Source organism: Perognathus longimembris, chromosome 10 (assembly GCF_023159225.1).
Source record: "Perognathus longimembris pacificus isolate PPM17 chromosome 10, ASM2315922v1, whole genome shotgun sequence".
In the NCBI taxonomy this organism is placed as follows: domain Eukaryota; kingdom Metazoa; phylum Chordata; class Mammalia; order Rodentia; family Heteromyidae; genus Perognathus; species Perognathus longimembris.
Genome location: NC_063170.1, coordinates 8437348 through 8456606, shown reverse-complemented (window position 1 = coordinate 8456606; position 19259 = coordinate 8437348). Strand labels below are relative to the sequence as shown.

Genomic DNA, 19259 nt, shown 5'->3' with positions numbered 1-19259 from the left:
GGAGTGTTCTCTGATCCCTAATTGTGTTCCCTACTCTTAACTATGTTAATTCCATGATACGACCATGTGTCAAGTATGGTCTGCTGTCTATCTTCTGCCTTGAAAGTAGGGCCTTGTGCATGTGCTGTTTGTAACCTTTCTCCTTCCACGCCACTCTCAACATCTCATCCATGTCCTACATCAAGAAAGGACTTTGTATTTTTTTTTTCATTCTGGGAATTGAACTTAGAACCTTATATATGCAAAGCAAGCACTCCATCCTGAAACTGAGACCCTTACAAATACATCTTCCATGGTATTATTCCTGCTGGTAAACATCTGCTTTATATGCTGAATCATTTTTCTGTTACCTGCCTCACCTCAGCTGAGGGCTTCTGATCACATTTACTAGGTGGAGCTTGGTATAGGCTCTGAGTTCTGCTTTCTACTACTTTTGGGATGGAACTCCAAGTATAACTTCAGACTTCCCAGAACTTGACTGTGAATAGCTAGCCACTGATGAACAGCATTATTGAGAGCATACTTAATGACACATAGTCTGTGTGTTGTATTTATGCTGCTCAGCGAAAAAAACATGAGAAGTGCAGATTCACTTCTTACTGTAGGACATGAACTGCTGTTGGAGGGAGGAGCAGCGCCCCCTCATGGCAGGAGCTCAGAACTTCAGAGCTTAGCCCCATAGCCACAGGAGGTTGCTAGAGCAGTTTGTATTACAGTTAATTTTAAGCATTTACGGTTTAATACAGCATCTTTGCATTTACATTTTTCTCGATAAAATGGTGTCATGTCTATGTATTGTGTTAAATTTTGATAATAGGTTTTGCACATTCATCAGTAAATGGTACGTACAACAGAATATTATCTATATGTAGTTTATGTGTTCTTGGTATACCTTTTTCTCTTGGGGTTTGGACTCAAGGTCTCTTGGTTTTTTATACTCATGACTGGCACTTTTTAGCACTTGAGCCACACCTCTACTTTCAGCATTTTGCTAATTGGCAATACGATTCTCTTGAATTTGTCTGTCCAAGCTGGTTTAGCATCTTAACCTTCAGATCTCAAACTGCTGAGTAGCTAGGATTGTAGGTATTAACCACTATTATCTGATTACTTTTTCCTTAATGTTTTCAACGTTCTGTGCTACATAGTTTATCTGTTAGTTTTTTTTCAAACTGTCTGAAATCTTGGGGAAAAAATCCACATATATGTAGACCTGCATGGTCCAAGCCTCTTGCTCAAGGGTCAACAATATTTTGTCATAAATGAAAAAAATTCAGGGGCTGGGGATATGGCCTAGTGGCAAGAGTGCTTGCCTCCCATACATGAGGCACTGGGTTCAATTCCCCAGCACCACATATATAGAAAACGGCCAGAAGTGGCGCTGTGGCTCAAGTGGCAGAGTGCTAGCCTTGAGCAAAAAAGAAGCCAGGGACAGTGCTCAGGTCCTGAGTCCAAGCCCAGGACTGGCAAAAAAAAAAAAGAAAGAAAAAAATTCAAACTACAAGGCCACCTCTCTTGATTTCTTGATTGACTTGTAAAGTGGCTCCTAAGAGTTACCAAAAACATTTTAGATAAGTATAAAATGACCGTAATTTTTTTTTTTTGGCCAGTCCAGGGCCTGAGCCACTGTCCCTGGCTTCTTTTTGCTCAAGGCTAGCACTCTACCACTTGAGCCACAGCGCCACTTCTGGCGCTGAGGAATCAAACCCAGGGCTTCATGTGTACGAGGCAAGCACTCTTGTCACTAGGCCATATTCCCAGCCCCACAGGTAACTTTTTTACAGAGAAAAATAGACTATTGGCTATATAATTTAGAATATATTTATATGTGCTTTACTAGTATTTCTCCATTAATACGGGTTATGTACCTTAAATACTATCCTTATAGTGGTTCTATGAGAACAGTACTTGGATCTGTGTTTGTTTATTCTAGAAAGGTTAAGGAAATTGACCAGGATTGCTCAGCTGTCTGTTAAAACACAGGAATCTTTCATTGGCCGTGGTACTTGATCTGTATCTATTGCTCTATCAGTCTGGAGCCCAACAGCTTTTTGTCCCCATCTAAACAGGTACCTTGCTGAATGGATGGTAGATGGCTATCCCTCAGAAAATGTCTGGGAATTGGACTTGAAACGTTTTGGAGCCCTCCAGAGCAGCAGGACCTTTCTGCGTCACCGGGTCATGGAAGTCATGCGTGAGCAAGCTTTGTAACTGATTCTGTGTAGCTGCAGGTTATTTTTTCAGTGGTTATTTTATAATTTAGAGGGACAGGTTTTTTCCTTAGTTCTTGTATACTGCTTTGAGTTTGGCTTCTGATGTATGTCTATTTCAGGTCTGAGTAAGAGGCCCATGTGGTACATAGGGAATATTTTTAGTATATCATACCTTGTTTACTTCTAGGAACAGGAATGTCAGAATACAGGTGGTAGCAACTTTTTTTTGGGGGGGGGGGCTCACACTCAGGGCCTGGGTACTGGAGCACTGTCCTCGAGCTTCTTTGGCTCTCAGATCGTGTTCCACCACTTGAGCCACAGTTCCACTTTTTTTTTTTTTTTTTTTGCCAGTCCTGGGCCTTGGACTCAGGGCCTGAGCACTGTCCCTGGCTTCTTCCCGCTCAAGGCTAGCACTCTGCCACTTGAGCCACAGCACCGCTTCTGGCCGTTTTCTGTATATGTGGTGCTGGGGAATCGAACCTAGGGCCTCGTGTATCCGAGGCAGGCACTCTTGCCACTAGGCTATATCCCCAGCCCACGGTTCCACTTCTAAGTAATCTTTTTTTTTTTTTTTTTTCCAGTCCTGGGGCTTGAACTCAGGGCCTGAGCACTGTCCCTGGCTTCTTTTTGCTCAAGGCTAGCACTCTGCCACTTGAGCCACAGTGCCACTTCTGGCTTTTTTTCTGTATATGTGGTGCTGAGGAATCAAACCCAGGGCTTTCATGTATGCGAGGCAAGCGCTCTACCACTCAGCCACATTCACAGCGCTCCCTCTGTGATTCTTATAATAGTAATTGTAGGCATAACATAAAGTGGATAAGGGAAAAGGAGAATGTATAAGTACAAGAGGAGATTGAAAAGTTGTCACAATACATGAAACTCTGTTGTTTCCGTCTTCCCAGTCTTCCAGCTTCCTCTTTCCTCACTAGTCATTTTAGAGTGGGGTCAGGTCTACTTTTTGGAGATTAGAGATCAGACTTCTGGCTGTTTTTTACTTAATGCTGCTGCAAATCAGACAGTATGAAACATCAATTCTGACCCTAGCTTTGTTACATGAGTAATGTCACTGGGACAATCTTTAATATTTTGGAGCCACTAAATCAATCATATGTACCCTTTGATTCCAGAAATGAGTTTGGTTTTTTGCCAGTTCTGGGACTTGAACTGAGGACCTGGGTACTGTCCCTGACCTTTTTTTTTTTTTTTTTTTTTTGGCCAGTCCTGGGCCTTGGACTCAGGGCCTGAGCACTGTCCCTGGCTTCTTCCCGCTCAAGGCTAGCACTCCACCACTTGAGCCACAGCGCCGCTTCTGGCCGTTTTCTGTATATGTGGTGCTGGGGAATCGAACCTAGGGCCTCGTGTATCCGAGGCAGGCACTCTTGCCACTAGGCTATATCCCCAGCCCTGTCCCTGACCTTTTTGCTCACCACTCTACCACTTGAGTCACAGCACCACTTCTGGCTTTTTCTGTTTGTGGTACTGGGGAATTGAACCCAGGGCTTCATACATGCTAGGCAAGCACTCTACCACCACTAAGCCACATTTCTAGCCCAGAAATAGGTTAAATATTGAGAACAAATGTCTTCTAAATAGGCCTGAGATTTCAACAATACATACAAAAAAGATTAAAATTCTTTTTCTTTTTTTCCTTTGTGTCAGCATTGGAGCTTGAACTCAGAGCCTAGGCACTGTCCTTGATTTTTCTGAGTAGTTTATTGGAGTTAAGAGTCACATGAACTTTCCTGTTTGAGCTGGCTTTGAACTGTGATCTTGTGATCTCAGCTTCTGAGAAGTTAGGATTATAGGCATGAGCCACAGGTATCTGGGTACTTTTTTTTTTGGTCAGTTGTGGAGCTTGAACTCAGGGCCTGGATGCTGTCCCTGAGCAACTTTTGCTGAAGGGCTAGTGCTCTACTGCTTTGAGCCACAGCACCACTTGCAGTTTTTGAGTGATTAATTGGAGAGGAGTCTCATGAGACTTTTCTGCCTGGGCTGGCTTTCAATTTCCATCTTCAGATCTCAGCCTCCTGAGTAGCTAGGATTACAGGTGTGAACCACTAGCACTCCAGGTTTTTTGGTGTTTTTTTTAAACATTCTGTTATCACTTGGGTCCTATTTAGGTATAACTTTCTTGCTATGGAGTTGAACAAGGTCTAGGACTATTTCTCCCATTGTTTTTGCCTACTAATTGGGAATAGAAACTGTGAGTAGCTTGTTAGCTTTTAGAGAGTGCCAGCTTTTACTGCTGTCCTTTCTATGGGAGCAGGATGGTTACACTGGGTAATAGTTGAGAGATTTAAGCTGCTTTAGTTTGCAAATGTTTTATTGAGTAGCAGTGGCCTCAGAGTCTAGTAGATGGATATGGATATACAGTTCTTGAATCCACAACCTGGGCATTGGTAGTCTGTTTCTCCTGTCCTAGCTCTGATGTATGATCTGAAGGTTCCCCGTTGGGACTTCCAGACCGGCAGGCAGTTACGCACATCTCCGCTCTATGATCGGCTGGATGCACAAGGAGCCAGATGGATGGAGAAACATGGCTTTGAGAGGCCAAAATACTTTGTTCCACCAGACAAAGGTAAGAAAGCTTCATTTATTTTGAACTGAACTAAAACTTGTAAGTGCACGTAACTAGAACCTGTATGAACAGTCTTCAGTCTAAGTCCCTTCCTTTTCTTTCTACCGTTTTTGTAGACCTCCTTGCTTTAGAGCAGAGCAAGACATTCTACAAGCCAGATTGGTTTGACATTGTGGAGTCTGAAGTCAAGTGTTGTAAAGAAGCTGTGTGTGTCATCGACATGTCTTCTTTCACAAAGTTTGAGATAACAGTATGTATTTTGAACCAATAGATTGAAAAACTCTATTTATAGAATGCCACCTGTTTTTCACATGTCATTTCAAAGTATTCTATAAGAACTTTGGTATGTTCAGTGTTTTACCTGTATTCTCACATTTTTCTGAAATTTTAGCTTCTGTCTAGCTTTTTACTTTCTTTGAAGTTAATTATTGTTTTAAGAATTGGTAGTTTTCCCTTAGTTTCTTCTCTTTCTCTCTGTGGTGGCTATCTTGGGGCTTGAACTCAGGGCTTAGGCATTGTCTCTGAGTTTTTTGCTCAAGGGCAGCACTCTACCATTTGAGCCACACAGCTCTACTTCTGCCTTTTTAATGGTTAATTGGGGATAAGTCTCATGCACTTTTCCTACCTAGGATGGCTTACAACCAATCCTCCGATCTCACCCTCTTGAGTAGCTAGGATTAGAAGTACCTGGTACTTGGCTAGAGTTTCTAAGGGAAAGTATATCTGCAAATATTGTCACATGGTTGTGGGCACATTTGGTTTTCTAGCAAGGTACAATGCTAGGCTCCAATGTTGATTGTCCCTGCTTTATCTCTTGTAGTCTACTGGAGATCAGGCATTAGAAATTCTACAGTACCTGTTTTCCAATGACCTGGATGTGCCTGTGGGCCACATTGTGCACACTGGCATGCTCAATGAGGGTGGAGGGTATGAAAACGACTGCAGCATCGCACGCCTGAACAAGCGCAGGTGAGATCAGCCATTGATTCCTTAAGGTGTCTTTTTTCTTTTGTTTATGGTACTGGGGGTTGAATTCAGGCCTTCCCAAGCATTGTGCTGCTTGAACCGTGTCCCCAGTGATTCTTTTGTAAAGGGTCCCTTCACAGAGCAGAGCACCAACCTATTGTACTTCTCCAGGAGATTAATTATCCCAAGAACTGAGTTACTGAATGGCTCTCCTAGACTTTGTGGACAGCCCATTAGCAGTCCCTAAACAAAGAAGTCAGTGGAGCTTGTGTGATAGAAACCCATTAGAGGGCTGGGAATATGGCCTAGTGGTAAAGTGCTCGCCTTGTATACATGAAGCCCTGGGTTCCATTCCTCAGCACCACATATATAGAAAAAGCCAGAAGTGGCGCTGTGGTTCAAGTGGTAGAGTGCTAGCCTTGAGCAAAAAGAAGCCAGGGACAGTGCTCAGGCCCTGAGTTCAAGCCCCAGGACTAGCAAAAATTTAAAAGTTAGTTTTCTATTGGGAGAGAATCCCCTATTTTATAGGTCTGTATAATTTCTTGGCACTATTAGGAAGCCAGGATTGTGTTTTGTGGTATATCCTAGATAGTGGTATTGACCCTCCAGAAAGAGATAGTATCAGTATTTTCAGTGAGCTTTGAAATTAGTTGATTGCTTCCTAATTTCCTATTACCTGATTTTGATTATCTTGGGATCTCTCTTCCAGTTTCTTTATGATCTCTCCTACTGATCAGCAAGTCCACTGTTGGGCCTGGCTTAAGAAATACATGCCAAAAGACAGCAACCTACTGTTAGAGGATGTCACCTGGAAATACACTGGTAATGCATTGGGTTGTCTATGGTCAGCCACGTTAGAAAAGCAGATAAACACTTAAAAACATTTGCCTTTTTATTTGGCTTAAAAAAATGAATGTCAATGGTAAAGAGTCTTTCTGGTTACTTTTAATTGTGAAATTAGTGCTTCAGTTTCTATTCATTGCTATATACCTTTAGCTAGTATGGGAGGGTGCAAATATAGTTCAATGAATCAGTAAACTTTTTTTTTATTATTGTTGGTTGTGGAGCTTGAACTCTGGGCCCGGGTGCTGTCCTTGAGCTCTTCAGCTCAATAGCACTCTGCTACTTTGAGCCACAGCACCACTTCTGGTTTTCTGGTTAATTGGAGATAAGAGTCTCGTGGAACTGGGTGTCTGTAGTCTTAGCTACTCAGGAGGCTGAAATCTAAGAATCGTGATTCAAAGTCAACCTGGGCAGGAAAGGATGTGAGATTCTTTTCTCCAGTGAATGACCGAAAAGCAGGCAAAGGAGCTGTGGCTCAAAGTGGCAGAACACTAGCTTTGCCCAAAAAAGCTAAGAGATGGTGCCCAGGCCCTGAGTTCAAGCCCTATGACTGGGGGAAAAAAAGTCTCATAGACTCTTCTGTCCAGACTGACTTCCAAGATCCTCAGATCTTAGCCTGCTGAGTTACTAGGATTACAAATGTAAGCCACCAGTGTCCAGAAAACCATAGAATCTTATTGAAGAAAAGTTGGGTTCTGCCTAAACTAAGGTACCTGATGTATAATTATAAGCTGCTATCCTAAGGTGCCATTTCCACCAAGTGCTCACACTGGGAAGAGAAAGAGAATGGAAACTGTCCACTGGCTAGCCTTGGAAGTGTCTGGTTGGCCAGGACTTAGTCTTGTCACTCTAATCGCACTCTAGAAGAAAAAAAAAACACGTTGCTTTCTAATGGACCAGGGAGAAGAAACATACTACTCAGGTTTTCACACCAGCACAGTCAGAAGTTGGATTTGGCAGGCCTGTCAGCAGAGGTGTATGTATCACAGAGTGTCTGGCTTACGTAATTAGATAGGCTAATCAAAGGAATAATTGTGGTCTTACTCACAGCTGGCAATCGGTGGGCAACTCCAGGACAGACTACTCACTGGCTTAGTTGTTCACCTGGGCAGACTAGACATCTCTTTGTGCTTTTCCCTGTAGCCCTCAATCTGATTGGCCCTCGAGCCGTGGATGTATTATCTGAGTTGTCCTATGCACCTATGACTCCAGACCACTTTCCAACTCTCTTCTGCAAGGTGAGTATTAGTAATTTAATTTTTTTAATTGGCAGAGAATGTTTCTTCCATAGTGGAAGCACTAAGATCTTAGTGTTCAGATTTATTTATTTTGCTAGTCTTGGGGCTTAAACTTAGGGCCTGAGCACTCACTGTCCCTGGCTTCTTTTTTGTGCAAGGCTAGCACTCTACCTCTTGAACTACAGCACCACTTCCGGCTATTTCTGTATATGTGGTGCTGAGGAATCAAACCCAGGGCTTCATGCATGCTAGGCAAGCCCTCTACCACTAGGCCACATTCACAGCCCCTGACTTTTTATTAAGCAAGCAAAATGACAGGGCAGATTATTTTTCACCTTTCAAACTTTATTTAATAAGCATTAGGGTTGAGAATATGGACTAGTGGTAGAGTACTTGCCTCACATACATGAAGCCCTGGGTTCCATTCCTCAGCACCACATATAGAAAAAGCCAGAAGTGGCGCTGTGGCTCAAGTGGTAGAGTGCTAGCCTTGAGCAAAACAAAAGCATTAGGATATCTTCTCTGAATGTCAGATCTGTGCATCTATTGATTTTCTAATAGCATACTTAAAGGAATAAGACCTATTTATTCCCTCAGCTTTTGCTTTCTCTTGCACAGAGTAACTTCTGTGTATATGCTGTCTTGAGGGGAGAAATGACATGGTTGTACCCCTAAACGACTTATGATTATGGAATACTCTTCAGGAAGTAGCTGATTAGAGAGGCCTAAACAGAAGATGTGTGGCATCCCGGAATAATGGCATTTCCAAATAATTACTGATGGATGCTCTGTTGAAGTATAAACCAAAGTTGGGATCCATCTATAAATTGTTTTCTCTCTAAAGCAGAGAAAGAAACAGGAAGGTCCACATTAGCCATCACCACTTCCTGTCAAAGTGGTTTCAGTGTTGTCTGAAGCTTACTACTTGCTCAGCAGTAACTGAAATGGTGTCCTCAGCTGGAACTGCTATGTTTTGAAAATCAGAAGCTGGATCTCTGATCTCAGGGGTAACAGGCACCCAGATTGTCTGCAGTATCCCTCAAAGAAACTTGCCTTTGTCGCTCCAGATAGCCCCAACTAATAACTGCCACTATTTTCTACCACTTGTTTTGGTCAAATATTGGAAATAGTGATACTCATGAGATACAAATATCATGATGAAGTGCTTATATACCTCCCTTACAGTTAAGCAAAGAGTGCAAAGCTAATGAGAAGTTTCTTAAGCACTTATTCCCTTGACCACTATCTGTGACTGCTTTGTGTATGTCTACAGGAGATGAGTGTTGGCTATGCAAATGGGATCCGGGTAATGAGCATGACTCACACAGGAGAGCCAGGATTCATGCTTTATATTCCCATAGAGGTAAGAACTCCATCTTCCTTTCTAGGACCACAGGGATGGGGGTGTGGGGTGGCTACTCAACGCTCATGAGCACCTGCACATTTGCAGAGTTAGGTCTGACTGGGCCTTGGGAATTAAGATAGGCTACCTGAAAAAAATTTACCATCTTTAACTGTGTATGTTTTTGTTTTTGTTTTCTGTCATGAGGCTTGAACTCAGGGCCTGATCACTGTCCCTGGCTTCCTTTTGCTCAAGGCTAGCACTCTACCACTTGAGCCACAGTGCCACTTCTGGCTTTTTCTATAATATGTGGTGCAGAGGAATTGAACCCAGGGCTTCATACATGCTAGACAAGCACTGTACTACTAAGCCACATTCCCAGCCCAATGTGCTTAAAATATTTAGTCCCTCATATATTTTCGAGTTGTATTTTTTTTTTGGCCAGTCCTGGGACTCAGACTCAGGAACTGAGCACTGTCCCTGGCTTCTTTTTGCTCAAGGCTAGCACTCTGCCACTTGAGTCACAGCGCCACTTCTGGCCATTTTTTATATATGTGGTGCTGGGGAATTGAACCCAGGGCCTCATGTATACAGGGCAAGCACTCTTGCCACTAGGCCATATCCCCAGCCCCTCGAGTTGTATTTTCTTACAGTCTGATCATGTTACATTTTAGGGGGGAGGCAGTCCTGGGATTTGAACTCACTTCAACCATGCCTCTGGCCCTTTTTTACTCTGGTTGTTTTTGAGATAGGGTCTCACTTTTTGCCTGGGCCAGCCTGAACTTTGAGCCTCCTATGTATGCCTCCAATCACATCTCTGTGTCAAAAATGGAATCTTGTCAACTTTTTTGCCTTATTTGGCCTTGAGCTATATAATCTTGCTTTTAGCCTCCCAAATAGCTAGGCTTATAGGCAAGAGCCACCATCTTTTTTTTTTCTTGTCATCTGAGTGTAGCAGCTCTTCTCTCCTGTTAGCACTTTATAGTCTTTGTGGTAACCTGGTCTACTTGATGTTTTCCTTGGAGGATTTTTTTTTTTTTTGCCAGTCCTGGGCCTTGGACTCAGGGCCTGAGCACTGTCCCTGGCTTCTTCCTGCTCAAGGGGCTAGCAACTCTGCCACCTGAGCCACAGCGCCCCTTCTGGCTGTTTTCCATATATGTGGTGCTGGGGAATCGAACCGAGAGCTTCATGTGTAGGAGGCAAGCACTCTTGCCACTAGGCCATATTCCCAGCCCCTCCTTGGAGTATTTTGATTTATTGAGCTTTGGATGTTTTTGTATTATGTTTCCCCCAGAGTCTTTTGTTGAATTTTTCTTCCAAGTTGAAATTTTTATCTAAGTGCTTGTTGCTTATGTCCAGGTCTTAGGTTAATTCATATTGTCTATTAGAATTACCTTGAGGTCACTGATCATTTTCAAAAAAAGAATTGAATTCTTTGTGAATTCATCCTGTTCAATGTATCTAGATTCAGTTATTGAAACGTTAGGAAGGTTTCGTCACGTTACCTTGGTTATTCACACCTGTTGGGAAGACTTTCTTCCAGTTTCATTTGAATGTCTGTAAGTAGCCTCTCTCAAGGACTTAATCATCAGTACCGCAGAGGGGGACAACTCTGTTGTCACTGCAGTAACACTAAAACAAATCAGATAAATAAAATTAAAGTCAACTATCCCACAAATAACTATAAGAAAAGAATAAGAATAAACAACACTGATTAGTGTACCTAGTCAAGGGGATCCAGCATGCTTGCCTACTGGCCTTAGTGATTCCAGCACTTATCCCACAGTAAACACCCTGTGGCAGGAAGGCAGGAGAAGTGTAGCAATCTGCTAGATGTGAGGCTCAGAGCTCTCAATCCTGCCTCCCAGCAAGTCATACTGGGCAATCAGCTGGTAAACAGACTCTGGCCCCTCAAATCTCCAAAGTGATCCTCAGGTGATTGGGCTTACTCACCACAGTGAGTAGGCCTACCATACCCATGTTAGTCCAGGCCTCCTGCAGGTCCATATCTGATCTTCCCCATTTCCACAATCTTCTTTCCTGGCTGTCTCCCATTCAGGCACTGTGGCAGTGTCCCCAGGCTCCCCGACTTGTGATTATTCTGCTTTCAAGTTCCCAGAATAGCTTCTTCCTTTTGGTCAATAGAAATTGAATTTGGGTAACCACTTATCTGATGTGTACAGCCTCATATATGAGACACAGATAGTTGAGCTGTACTTTCCTGGCTCCACTGATTCTGGGTTCTTAAAAACTACTACATAATGGAGCTGTGAATGTGGCTTAGTGGTAGAGTGCTTGCCTAGCATGCATGAAGCCCTGGGTTTGATTCCTCAACACCACATAAACAGAAAAATCCAGAAGTGGCGCTGTGGCTCAAGTGGCAAAGCGCTAGCCTTGAGCAAAAAGAAACTCAGGGACAGTGCTCAGATCCTGAGTTGAAGCCCCAGGACTGGCAAAAAAAAAAAATGCATATAATCTATGTGAAATAGTAAACGTGCATATATATGTAACAAGCTGTGTTTTTACACCTTGGGCGAGTAGATGAGAGAAGAGCAAAAGTTGAGTTTGGAACAATAGAACACAGCAGAACTATAAAATGGTGGGGTTCACCACTATAATTGTTTTAAGAACACTTACAAGATTGGTCATTTTCTCCAATGTTGAAAGTACTTTTGAGTTGCTGCTATATACTGAAACCAGTGTGCTAGACATTTTAGAGATGTAAAGGTAGGGGACACTACTTTCATGGAGCCCACAGTCTAGGTTGAGATGACAGTAATAAGTATAATTACTGCTCAGCTGTAGCTCTATGGCTCATTTTTTGCCAGTCCAAGAGCTTGAACTCAGGGACTGAACACTGTCCCTGGTTTCTTTTTGCTCAAGGCTAGCGCACTCTACCACTTGAGCTATAGGGCCCCTCTGGCTTTTTCTATATATGTGGTGCTGAGGAATTGAACCCAGGGCTTCATGTAATCGAGACAAGCACTCTACCACTAGGCCATATTCCCAGCCCCCTATGGCTCATTCTTAATGAGCTGTAATAATCCTAGCTTCTCAGGAGGCCAACGAATAAGGATTGTGGTTGAAAGCCAGCTGGGGCAGGAAAGTCCATGAGACTCCAATCTCCAATTAATCACTAGAAAACTGGAAGTTATCCTGTGGCTCAAAGTGGTAGAATGCCAGCCTTGAGTGAAAAAGCTCTGTGTTCAAGCTCCATGACAAAAACATGAGACATCCCAGGAGTTGTGTACAACCTCTCCCTTGTATACATTAGTGTTCCATGTTAGCTCTGATTCTTCTGGCTACTAACTTTTTCCCCTGTCCTTTAACAGTATGCTCTTCATGTGTACAATGAAGTGATGAGTGTTGGGCAAAAATATGGAATCCGGAACGCTGGGTATTATGCTCTTCGAAGTCTCCGAATTGAGAAGTTTTTTGCATTCTGGGGACAGGATTTAAATACCCTCACAACGCCTCTGGAATGTGGAGGAGAGTCTCGGGTGAAGTTAGACAAGGTACAGTGTTTATCCAGACCCCACTCAATTCTGTGATATTGTGAGATCTTAGGGAAGAATTGCTGACATGACGGAAATGAATAGCAGCAGAAGGTAAGTCAGGAGGAATAGAATTCTGCAAAAGAAATATTTATGTATGGAATGAACATCTCCATATGAAAATAGAATATGCAAACATTTGTGTGATTTGCCCCTTTAAAGACTGATTGCTTACTTTAAAATGCCCCACCCTTACACAAATTAGTTGTGTAAGCTAATTTTTTTAAAAGTACTAGATGAGCATTATTTTTAGATAATTCTGGTTCAGAAGAATGTTCTGTGAGGTCTCTTCCTAATTTTTGAAGTCTACCCAGTTGCTGTCCCTTTTGTCAGCAGCATCATGTTCAGTTTTGAACTTGGAACCTGAGTACTGACCCTGAACTATTTCTCCGTTCAGTGCTAATGCTTCCCTTGAACCATACCTCTGCCTCTGGCTTCCTGATAGGTAAGTGGGAGTTAAGAGTCTCACAGAGACCTGGGAATGTGGCCCAGTGGTAGAAAGCTTGCCTAGCATGCATGAAGCCATGGGTTCAATTCCTCTGTACCACATAAACAGAAAAAGCTGGAAGTGGTGCTGTGCCTCAAGAGGTAGAGTGCTAGCCTTGAGCACAAAGAGGCTCAGGGACAGGGCCCAGACCCTGAGTTCAAACCCCAGGACTGGTATTAAAAAAAAAAAAAAAAAAAAAAGTCTCACAGACTTTTCGGCCTGGGCTGGTTTCAAGCCCAGACCCTCAGATCTCAGCCTACTGAGTAGGTACAACTACAGGTGTGAGCCACCAGCACCCAGCATAGTGCAAGTGTTTTAAAATAGGGTCTCACATCATAACCTCATAACCAGGCAAGCTTAGACTATGATCCAATTATCCAATTATTTTTTTTCGAGATCCAATTATCCAATCACTTTCTGGCTACATTTTTTTTTTTTTTTTGTCAGTCCTGGGGCTTGAACTCGGGGCCTGAGCACTGTCCCTGACTTCTTTTTGCTCAAGGCTAGCTAGCACTCTGCCACTTGAGCCACAGCGCCGCTTCTGGCTTTTTCTGTATATGTGGTGCTAGGGAATCAAACTCAGGGCTTCATGTATGCAAGGCAAGCACTCTACCACTAGGCCATATTCCCAGCCCAGAATTACTTTTTCTGATAGTAGTAACTAACTATGGGAAAAAATATGAAGGGATCTATTCTTAAACCCTTTAGAGATACTATTAAGGTTATTCTAGTCTTGATTTTGTACATATGCACGTGTAAAATCTATGTATTACTATATACATGTTGGGGTTACACTTAATCATTTTTCTTGCCTCCACTGGTTGCTCATGCCTGTAATCCTAGCTACCCAGGAGGGCTGAGATCTGAGGATTGCAGTTCAAAGCCAGCCCAGGCAGATGTATCTCCAACTAATGACCCTGGGGCACAAAGTGGTAGACCACTAGCCTTGTGCACAAAAACTCAAGAGACAGCACCCAAGCCCTGAGTTCAAGCCCCAGGACCAGAACAACAGCAAAATACCTTTTTCAATCTTAGGAATACTCATCTATAAGCTGGGGAAAACTTTTGCAGGAGTGTTATATTCCACTGTGGTATCACCATCAGGATTTCTACCCTCTGAGAATGCTTCACATTCTAATCATCAAGGAGTGTAGACAGTGTTCCCTTTCTTTCCTAGGACATGGATTTCATTGGCCGGGATGCCCTTCTGCACCAGAAGCAGAATGGGGTGTATAAACGGCTTACAATGTTCATCCTGGATGACCATGACACAGACCTGGACCTCTGGCCATGGTGGGGAGAGCCTATTTACCGGAATGGGCAGTATGTTGGCAAGACCACCAGCAGTGCCTATAGCTACACCCTGGAGCGCCACGTGTGCCTGGGCTTTGTGCACAATTTTTCTGAAGACAGTGGGGAAGAGCAGGTGGTGACAGCAGACTTCATTAACCGGGGAGAATATGAAATTGACATAGCAGGAAACCGGTTCCAGGCTAAGGCCAAGCTCTACCCTGTCCCCTCCCTCTTCTCCCACAAGCGACGAAAGGATGACATGGAACGGAGTGACTTACATGGGAAGTAATGACAGGGCATTCTCCTGCCTTTGGAGTTTCACTTTCTCCCCACTGTCCCTGTCCATGCTTACTGAAGGAACCTTCACCTCACTTCTCTTAGCTTCTTGATTTAATTTTGAACCTGGCCTGCTTTTAAACTTTTCTTCTCTCATTTGCAGTTGTCCCTAGTAATGCCATCTGGGCTCTTCTGTTCCTCTATTGTGCTCAGATTTCCAGGGTGGCAGGAAATGTATCTGACAGACAGGACAGAGGCAAGCTCTACTTGTGGGATTGTGTCAAGCCTGATTTAAATGCAGTATCACAAAGCAAGACAGGTTGCTATTACACAGGCCTCAGGGTAAGAAGTCATTTCCTTAGGCTAAGACTTCTAGTAACCTGTTAATTGTGGTGGAACTACTATGTTTAAGGAAGTCACTGGAATAGCTTGTGCCTTTTATAGGCAGATCATTCTGTTCCACTGTACCTTAGAGGTTGGCTCTTGATACCTCTAGTAAAGGATGATCACCTACCTCACTGATGAGAGGCATCACAGAGATGTTGTCTGCAGCAGAGACAAGCAATTATTATTAACCTGACAACACCCTTGCCTTCCCTCTAATACATTTGGGCCAGGACAATCTGCCTAAAATTTTCTTCATGTCTTGCTAATCTCTAGAATGGAGTTATGTTTTGTTTCCTAGCTGAGTAAACAAGTAGGCCAGCATTTGAACATTTAAACATGTTGCCTTTTGTGTTGCTTTATCCAACAGAAATGGTCTGACCTCAGAAAGTATGCCACCAACTAATGCCAAGTTTCCTACTACTACAACAGTGCTGCTTTCCTTCTAAATACTCAAATGTTAGCAGCTCATCCTGAGTTCCCTCTTCAAATGACTCTTAGCCCCAGCTGGCCCTGTGGCGGCCAGCCCACAGGCTCGGCATACATTTTTCTCTCTCTTTAGAGGAATGAGGTGAAAGTCAGGTGGGTGAGTAAACCTTATTGTTCATGCCAACTTTGAATTCTGAGATTTAATCATCTCCCAGCCAGGAACAAAACATATAGAGATGACCACTCAGAGTTGGTCCAGTGAGAGCTCTTGAGTCGATGCATCTAAGTGACAAGGCTAGAGACTGATGGATATTCTATGCTCTTTTGATTTCTACCCAGTCATCTCTCTATATCCTTTGGAATGGAAAATGATTTGGGGTACCCCAAAGGTACCCTGCACTTTCAAGAAGTATATTTTCTGAAAGAAAAACTTAGATGTCACACACAGACTGTGCTGTCCAACTCCAACACTTAGCTTTCTCTTGTGTACAAACTCTCCTAATCCAGATTTTTCAAAGTATAACCAAGATGCTATTGGGAAATTTAACTCAGTTGTTACCTTTGTTGTCTTGGTATCTAGGAAGCATTAGTTATGTTTGTAAGTATATTAAAGAAGATCCTTTCAGTAGAGCAGCTTAAGATTCTGAGGTGTTGCCTTCTGATATTTCTGTGGGATCTGTAACCCACTCAGACTAGCTCCTACATCTCTTTGTTTTTCCAGCTAGACCACGGCCACCTGATTACTGTCTACATTTTTTGGAGGGTTGAGTCAGTGAACGTCTAGTTGATTTAAAGGAACATGTGATTAGAATTCTGTTCAGGGTGCCTTTTTATTTTGGAGCAAATGTGTTTTTTAACTAGCTGAAGGTGCTGCTTCTAGCCAAAGAGAAGAGAGATGCTATCTCCCTAGAAAGCCAAGCAAGGAAAACAGCAGCTATAGACTTAGGAGAGCAGGGTGTTGACTGACCTGTGAAGATGGAAGCAGGTAACAGAGCTCAAGGTATTCATGTTCTTTGAATTGTGTTTGCACCATTCCAAGTCCTCTCTGTAAATGAAAATTGATTTGGAATTCAATTAGAAATTCTTGAACGAAAGCTACCTGTTTAAACTTGGAGCATACCATTCCCACAGTGTCATTACAGAAGTGTCTTCAATCTTGAAGGGCTGGGGTGTAGTACCAGTCTAGCAAGCCCAAAGCCCTGGATTTAAACCCTGGTACTGCCCTCCTCCCCCCAAGAGATAATGTTCAATATGGATTTGGATTCTCTTATTTTTGCACTTGTTAATCTCTAATCACCATTTTACTAATTATCTAAGTAGGAGAGAAATCTATGTCCAGAATCACACAGTAACTTTCTGTTGAAGTAGAGCTAGAAGCCCTGGCCTCCTGTTGCTGTCTTCCCCTGTGAGCCAACAGTGCTTGTGTTGCTTGCTGGGTGTGAGCATGTAGGACTGGGCTTTGAAACACCTCTTCCGCAAGTTAGGGTAATATTCGTTGGACTCTGGCAAGGAAGGTATTAATCTTCTTGGCCTTCACTTGTTTATTAAATGCCTTTTAAATACATCTCATGGCCCATTTAAACATAGTATAAATCTGACTTTATTTTGTCCTGACGTGAGTGCTTTAAATAGACTTCCATGCCTCTGGCAAAACTACTTTGTCCACTTGGTGTTATAAGCATCTTAAATGGTAACAGATGATGGGACAGTTGCTGTTATGAGAAGCTTCCAGGGGCCTCTGTATCACCAAACAAGGGACACAAGTATCATTAAGCCTAGTGCTTAAATATCAGCTTTGCTTTGACCATTTCTGCAACAGTGGGGTGCAGCCACTTCAGGTGGGCTTTTATATGATGTGGTACCCTACCCTGATACCTGTTCACACCAAGAGTTTGTACTTGTTTTCCTGCAGTGTTTACTGTTCCCAACTGTGGAACTAAATCATGAAAATTTTCCAGTACTGCTGCGTTGCTTTGGCATATACTTCATTAGCCTCTTTCCTCTTCCATCCTGTGGGTAACAGTGGCAGTGTGGACATGAATGTCAGGAGCTTTTAAATGTGCTTTGCTTCACTGAAGAGGTGATTTCTAGCTGTTTATCCTCTAGCTTATGGATACATCTGTTGGCATTTGAATGTATCATCCTTGGAGGACCTGAGATAGCAAAGAATGTTCTATGCTGGCAATCTTTAAAAATAGCCCCCCTAAGGACTGGGAGTGTGGCTTAGTGGTAGAGTGCTTGCCTAGCAAGCATGAAGCCCTGGGTTCAATTCCTCAGCACCTCATAAACAGGAAAAGCTGGGAGAAGTGCTGTGGCTCAAGAGGCAGAGTGCTAGCCTTGAGCAAAAAGCCAGGGACAGTGCTCAGGCCATGAGTCCAAGCCCCAGGACTGGCAAAGAAACAAAAAAATAGCCCTTCTAGATTGTGTCCTAGAGCACAGCAGTGGCATCACTTGTTGGAAGGTGAGGTTCATTTTCGTCTTATGTCTTGGAGAGCTAGTCAACAAGGGTCCTCTGTAGCATCTAAGAGCTCTACACAACTGAAAAATACACTGAATTATATCCTTCTACCACTACAGTTTCAGAACCCCACTTCGAACACACCAGTGTTGATATATAAGCAGCATTTTATCAAGACATCACAGGTACGTTTTCTTACAGATAAGAAAGGCTCATCTTCAGGCACATAGATTCAGAAGCATGTGCGTATGAAAGGCATACTATGTCTGAGCTCTCACTATGGCCTCTGGATGTCAGAAGTGGTAAGCCATGAGTCTGTTGGGCAACATTGCAGCACTTCTCTCTCCCACCATTTTTGAACTCCTCTTCAAGGTGCTGAGCTGAAGTCCTCATATTCATGCCAGTATGGGGCTTGCTGTTACAGTTATTTCCTTATCACTACCAATGCACTGTTTTTCATAAGAATGAGATGCTTTTGTATGTCTTTGTCCATTACACTTAAGCACTGTTCCCTGTATGATAGGATTCTTGACCTCTAAGCAAACTGCATCTCTTGGAGAATTCCACATTTCTTCACTGGCTATTTCCTCATTTTGATGCACCCATTTTCAATCCTTTGCAAACATCTCTGCCTCGTTTTCTTGTCACGAAGGGCAAAAATTGTAAGAGGGGATGGTATTCTTAGCATATTTGCCAAGTTTTCCTTTGCATACCAGGAACTGGAGCTGGAGCACCTCTCTCAGCCCAGTTCTAGTGCCTTACACTCCAGAATGTTAAGTGGTAGATGGAGATAGGAACTTTCCTTTCTTACTCTATCAGCCTGTGGCTTCCCATCGACATAGCCTCTCCTTCCTCAGCAAAGATGGGTGTGGGGCAGAAAGTTCTGCAGCTCCTTCATTTCACTGAAGGGTTTTCCAGTTCACACTTTACTCTCTCTGGTCAACTCATAGGATGTACAAAAATACCACTGTAATTATTGTAAAGTCCTATAACTGGTTGATTGCATTTGTAAGTGTATATAGTTTCTGCCAGCTCCTTTGTATTCTTCGCAGCTAGCATGTGGCCCTGAGGACATTCTTAGGATCCTTTCTCTAGAGCCTGGGTGACTTAGAGTACAGAGTGACTGAGCATGTCTGTCCTCTGCATGTGGAATGTGTACTGTATTTCTGGCCAGCTGGATTTATTTGGGATTTTCTTT

The 19259-nt window shown here is 43.1% G+C and overlaps 1 protein-coding gene and 1 long non-coding RNA gene across 4 annotated transcripts in view; one reads left to right on the top strand and one right to left on the bottom strand.

Moving 5' to 3' along the window:
• Positions 1 to 15699, top strand: part of Pdpr (pyruvate dehydrogenase phosphatase regulatory subunit) — a 39731-nt gene extending 24032 nt beyond the window's left edge. For all 3 annotated transcript variants that reach the window (XM_048355132.1, XM_048355131.1, XM_048355130.1), the window contains exons 10-18: positions 2070 to 2194; positions 4636 to 4791; positions 4908 to 5041; positions 5612 to 5760; positions 6467 to 6579; positions 7744 to 7838; positions 9112 to 9201; positions 12513 to 12695; positions 14399 to 15699. In XM_048355132.1, the coding sequence (XP_048211089.1) occupies positions 2070 to 2194; positions 4636 to 4791; positions 4908 to 5041; positions 5612 to 5760; positions 6467 to 6579; positions 7744 to 7838; positions 9112 to 9201; positions 12513 to 12695; positions 14399 to 14803 (1450 nt within the window). In that variant the 3' untranslated portion in view covers positions 14804 to 15699. The remainder of the gene's footprint in view (positions 1 to 2069; positions 2195 to 4635; positions 4792 to 4907; positions 5042 to 5611; positions 5761 to 6466; positions 6580 to 7743; positions 7839 to 9111; positions 9202 to 12512; positions 12696 to 14398) is intronic.
• LOC125358190 lies at positions 10699 to 16644 on the bottom strand. Its single transcript, XR_007212278.1, has 2 exons — positions 16571 to 16644; positions 10699 to 11311 (listed from the first exon to the last, which is right to left on the bottom strand). It is a non-coding gene; the product is annotated as an uncharacterized LOC125358190 (long non-coding RNA).
• Between the last annotated feature and the right edge of the window lie 2615 nt (positions 16645 to 19259).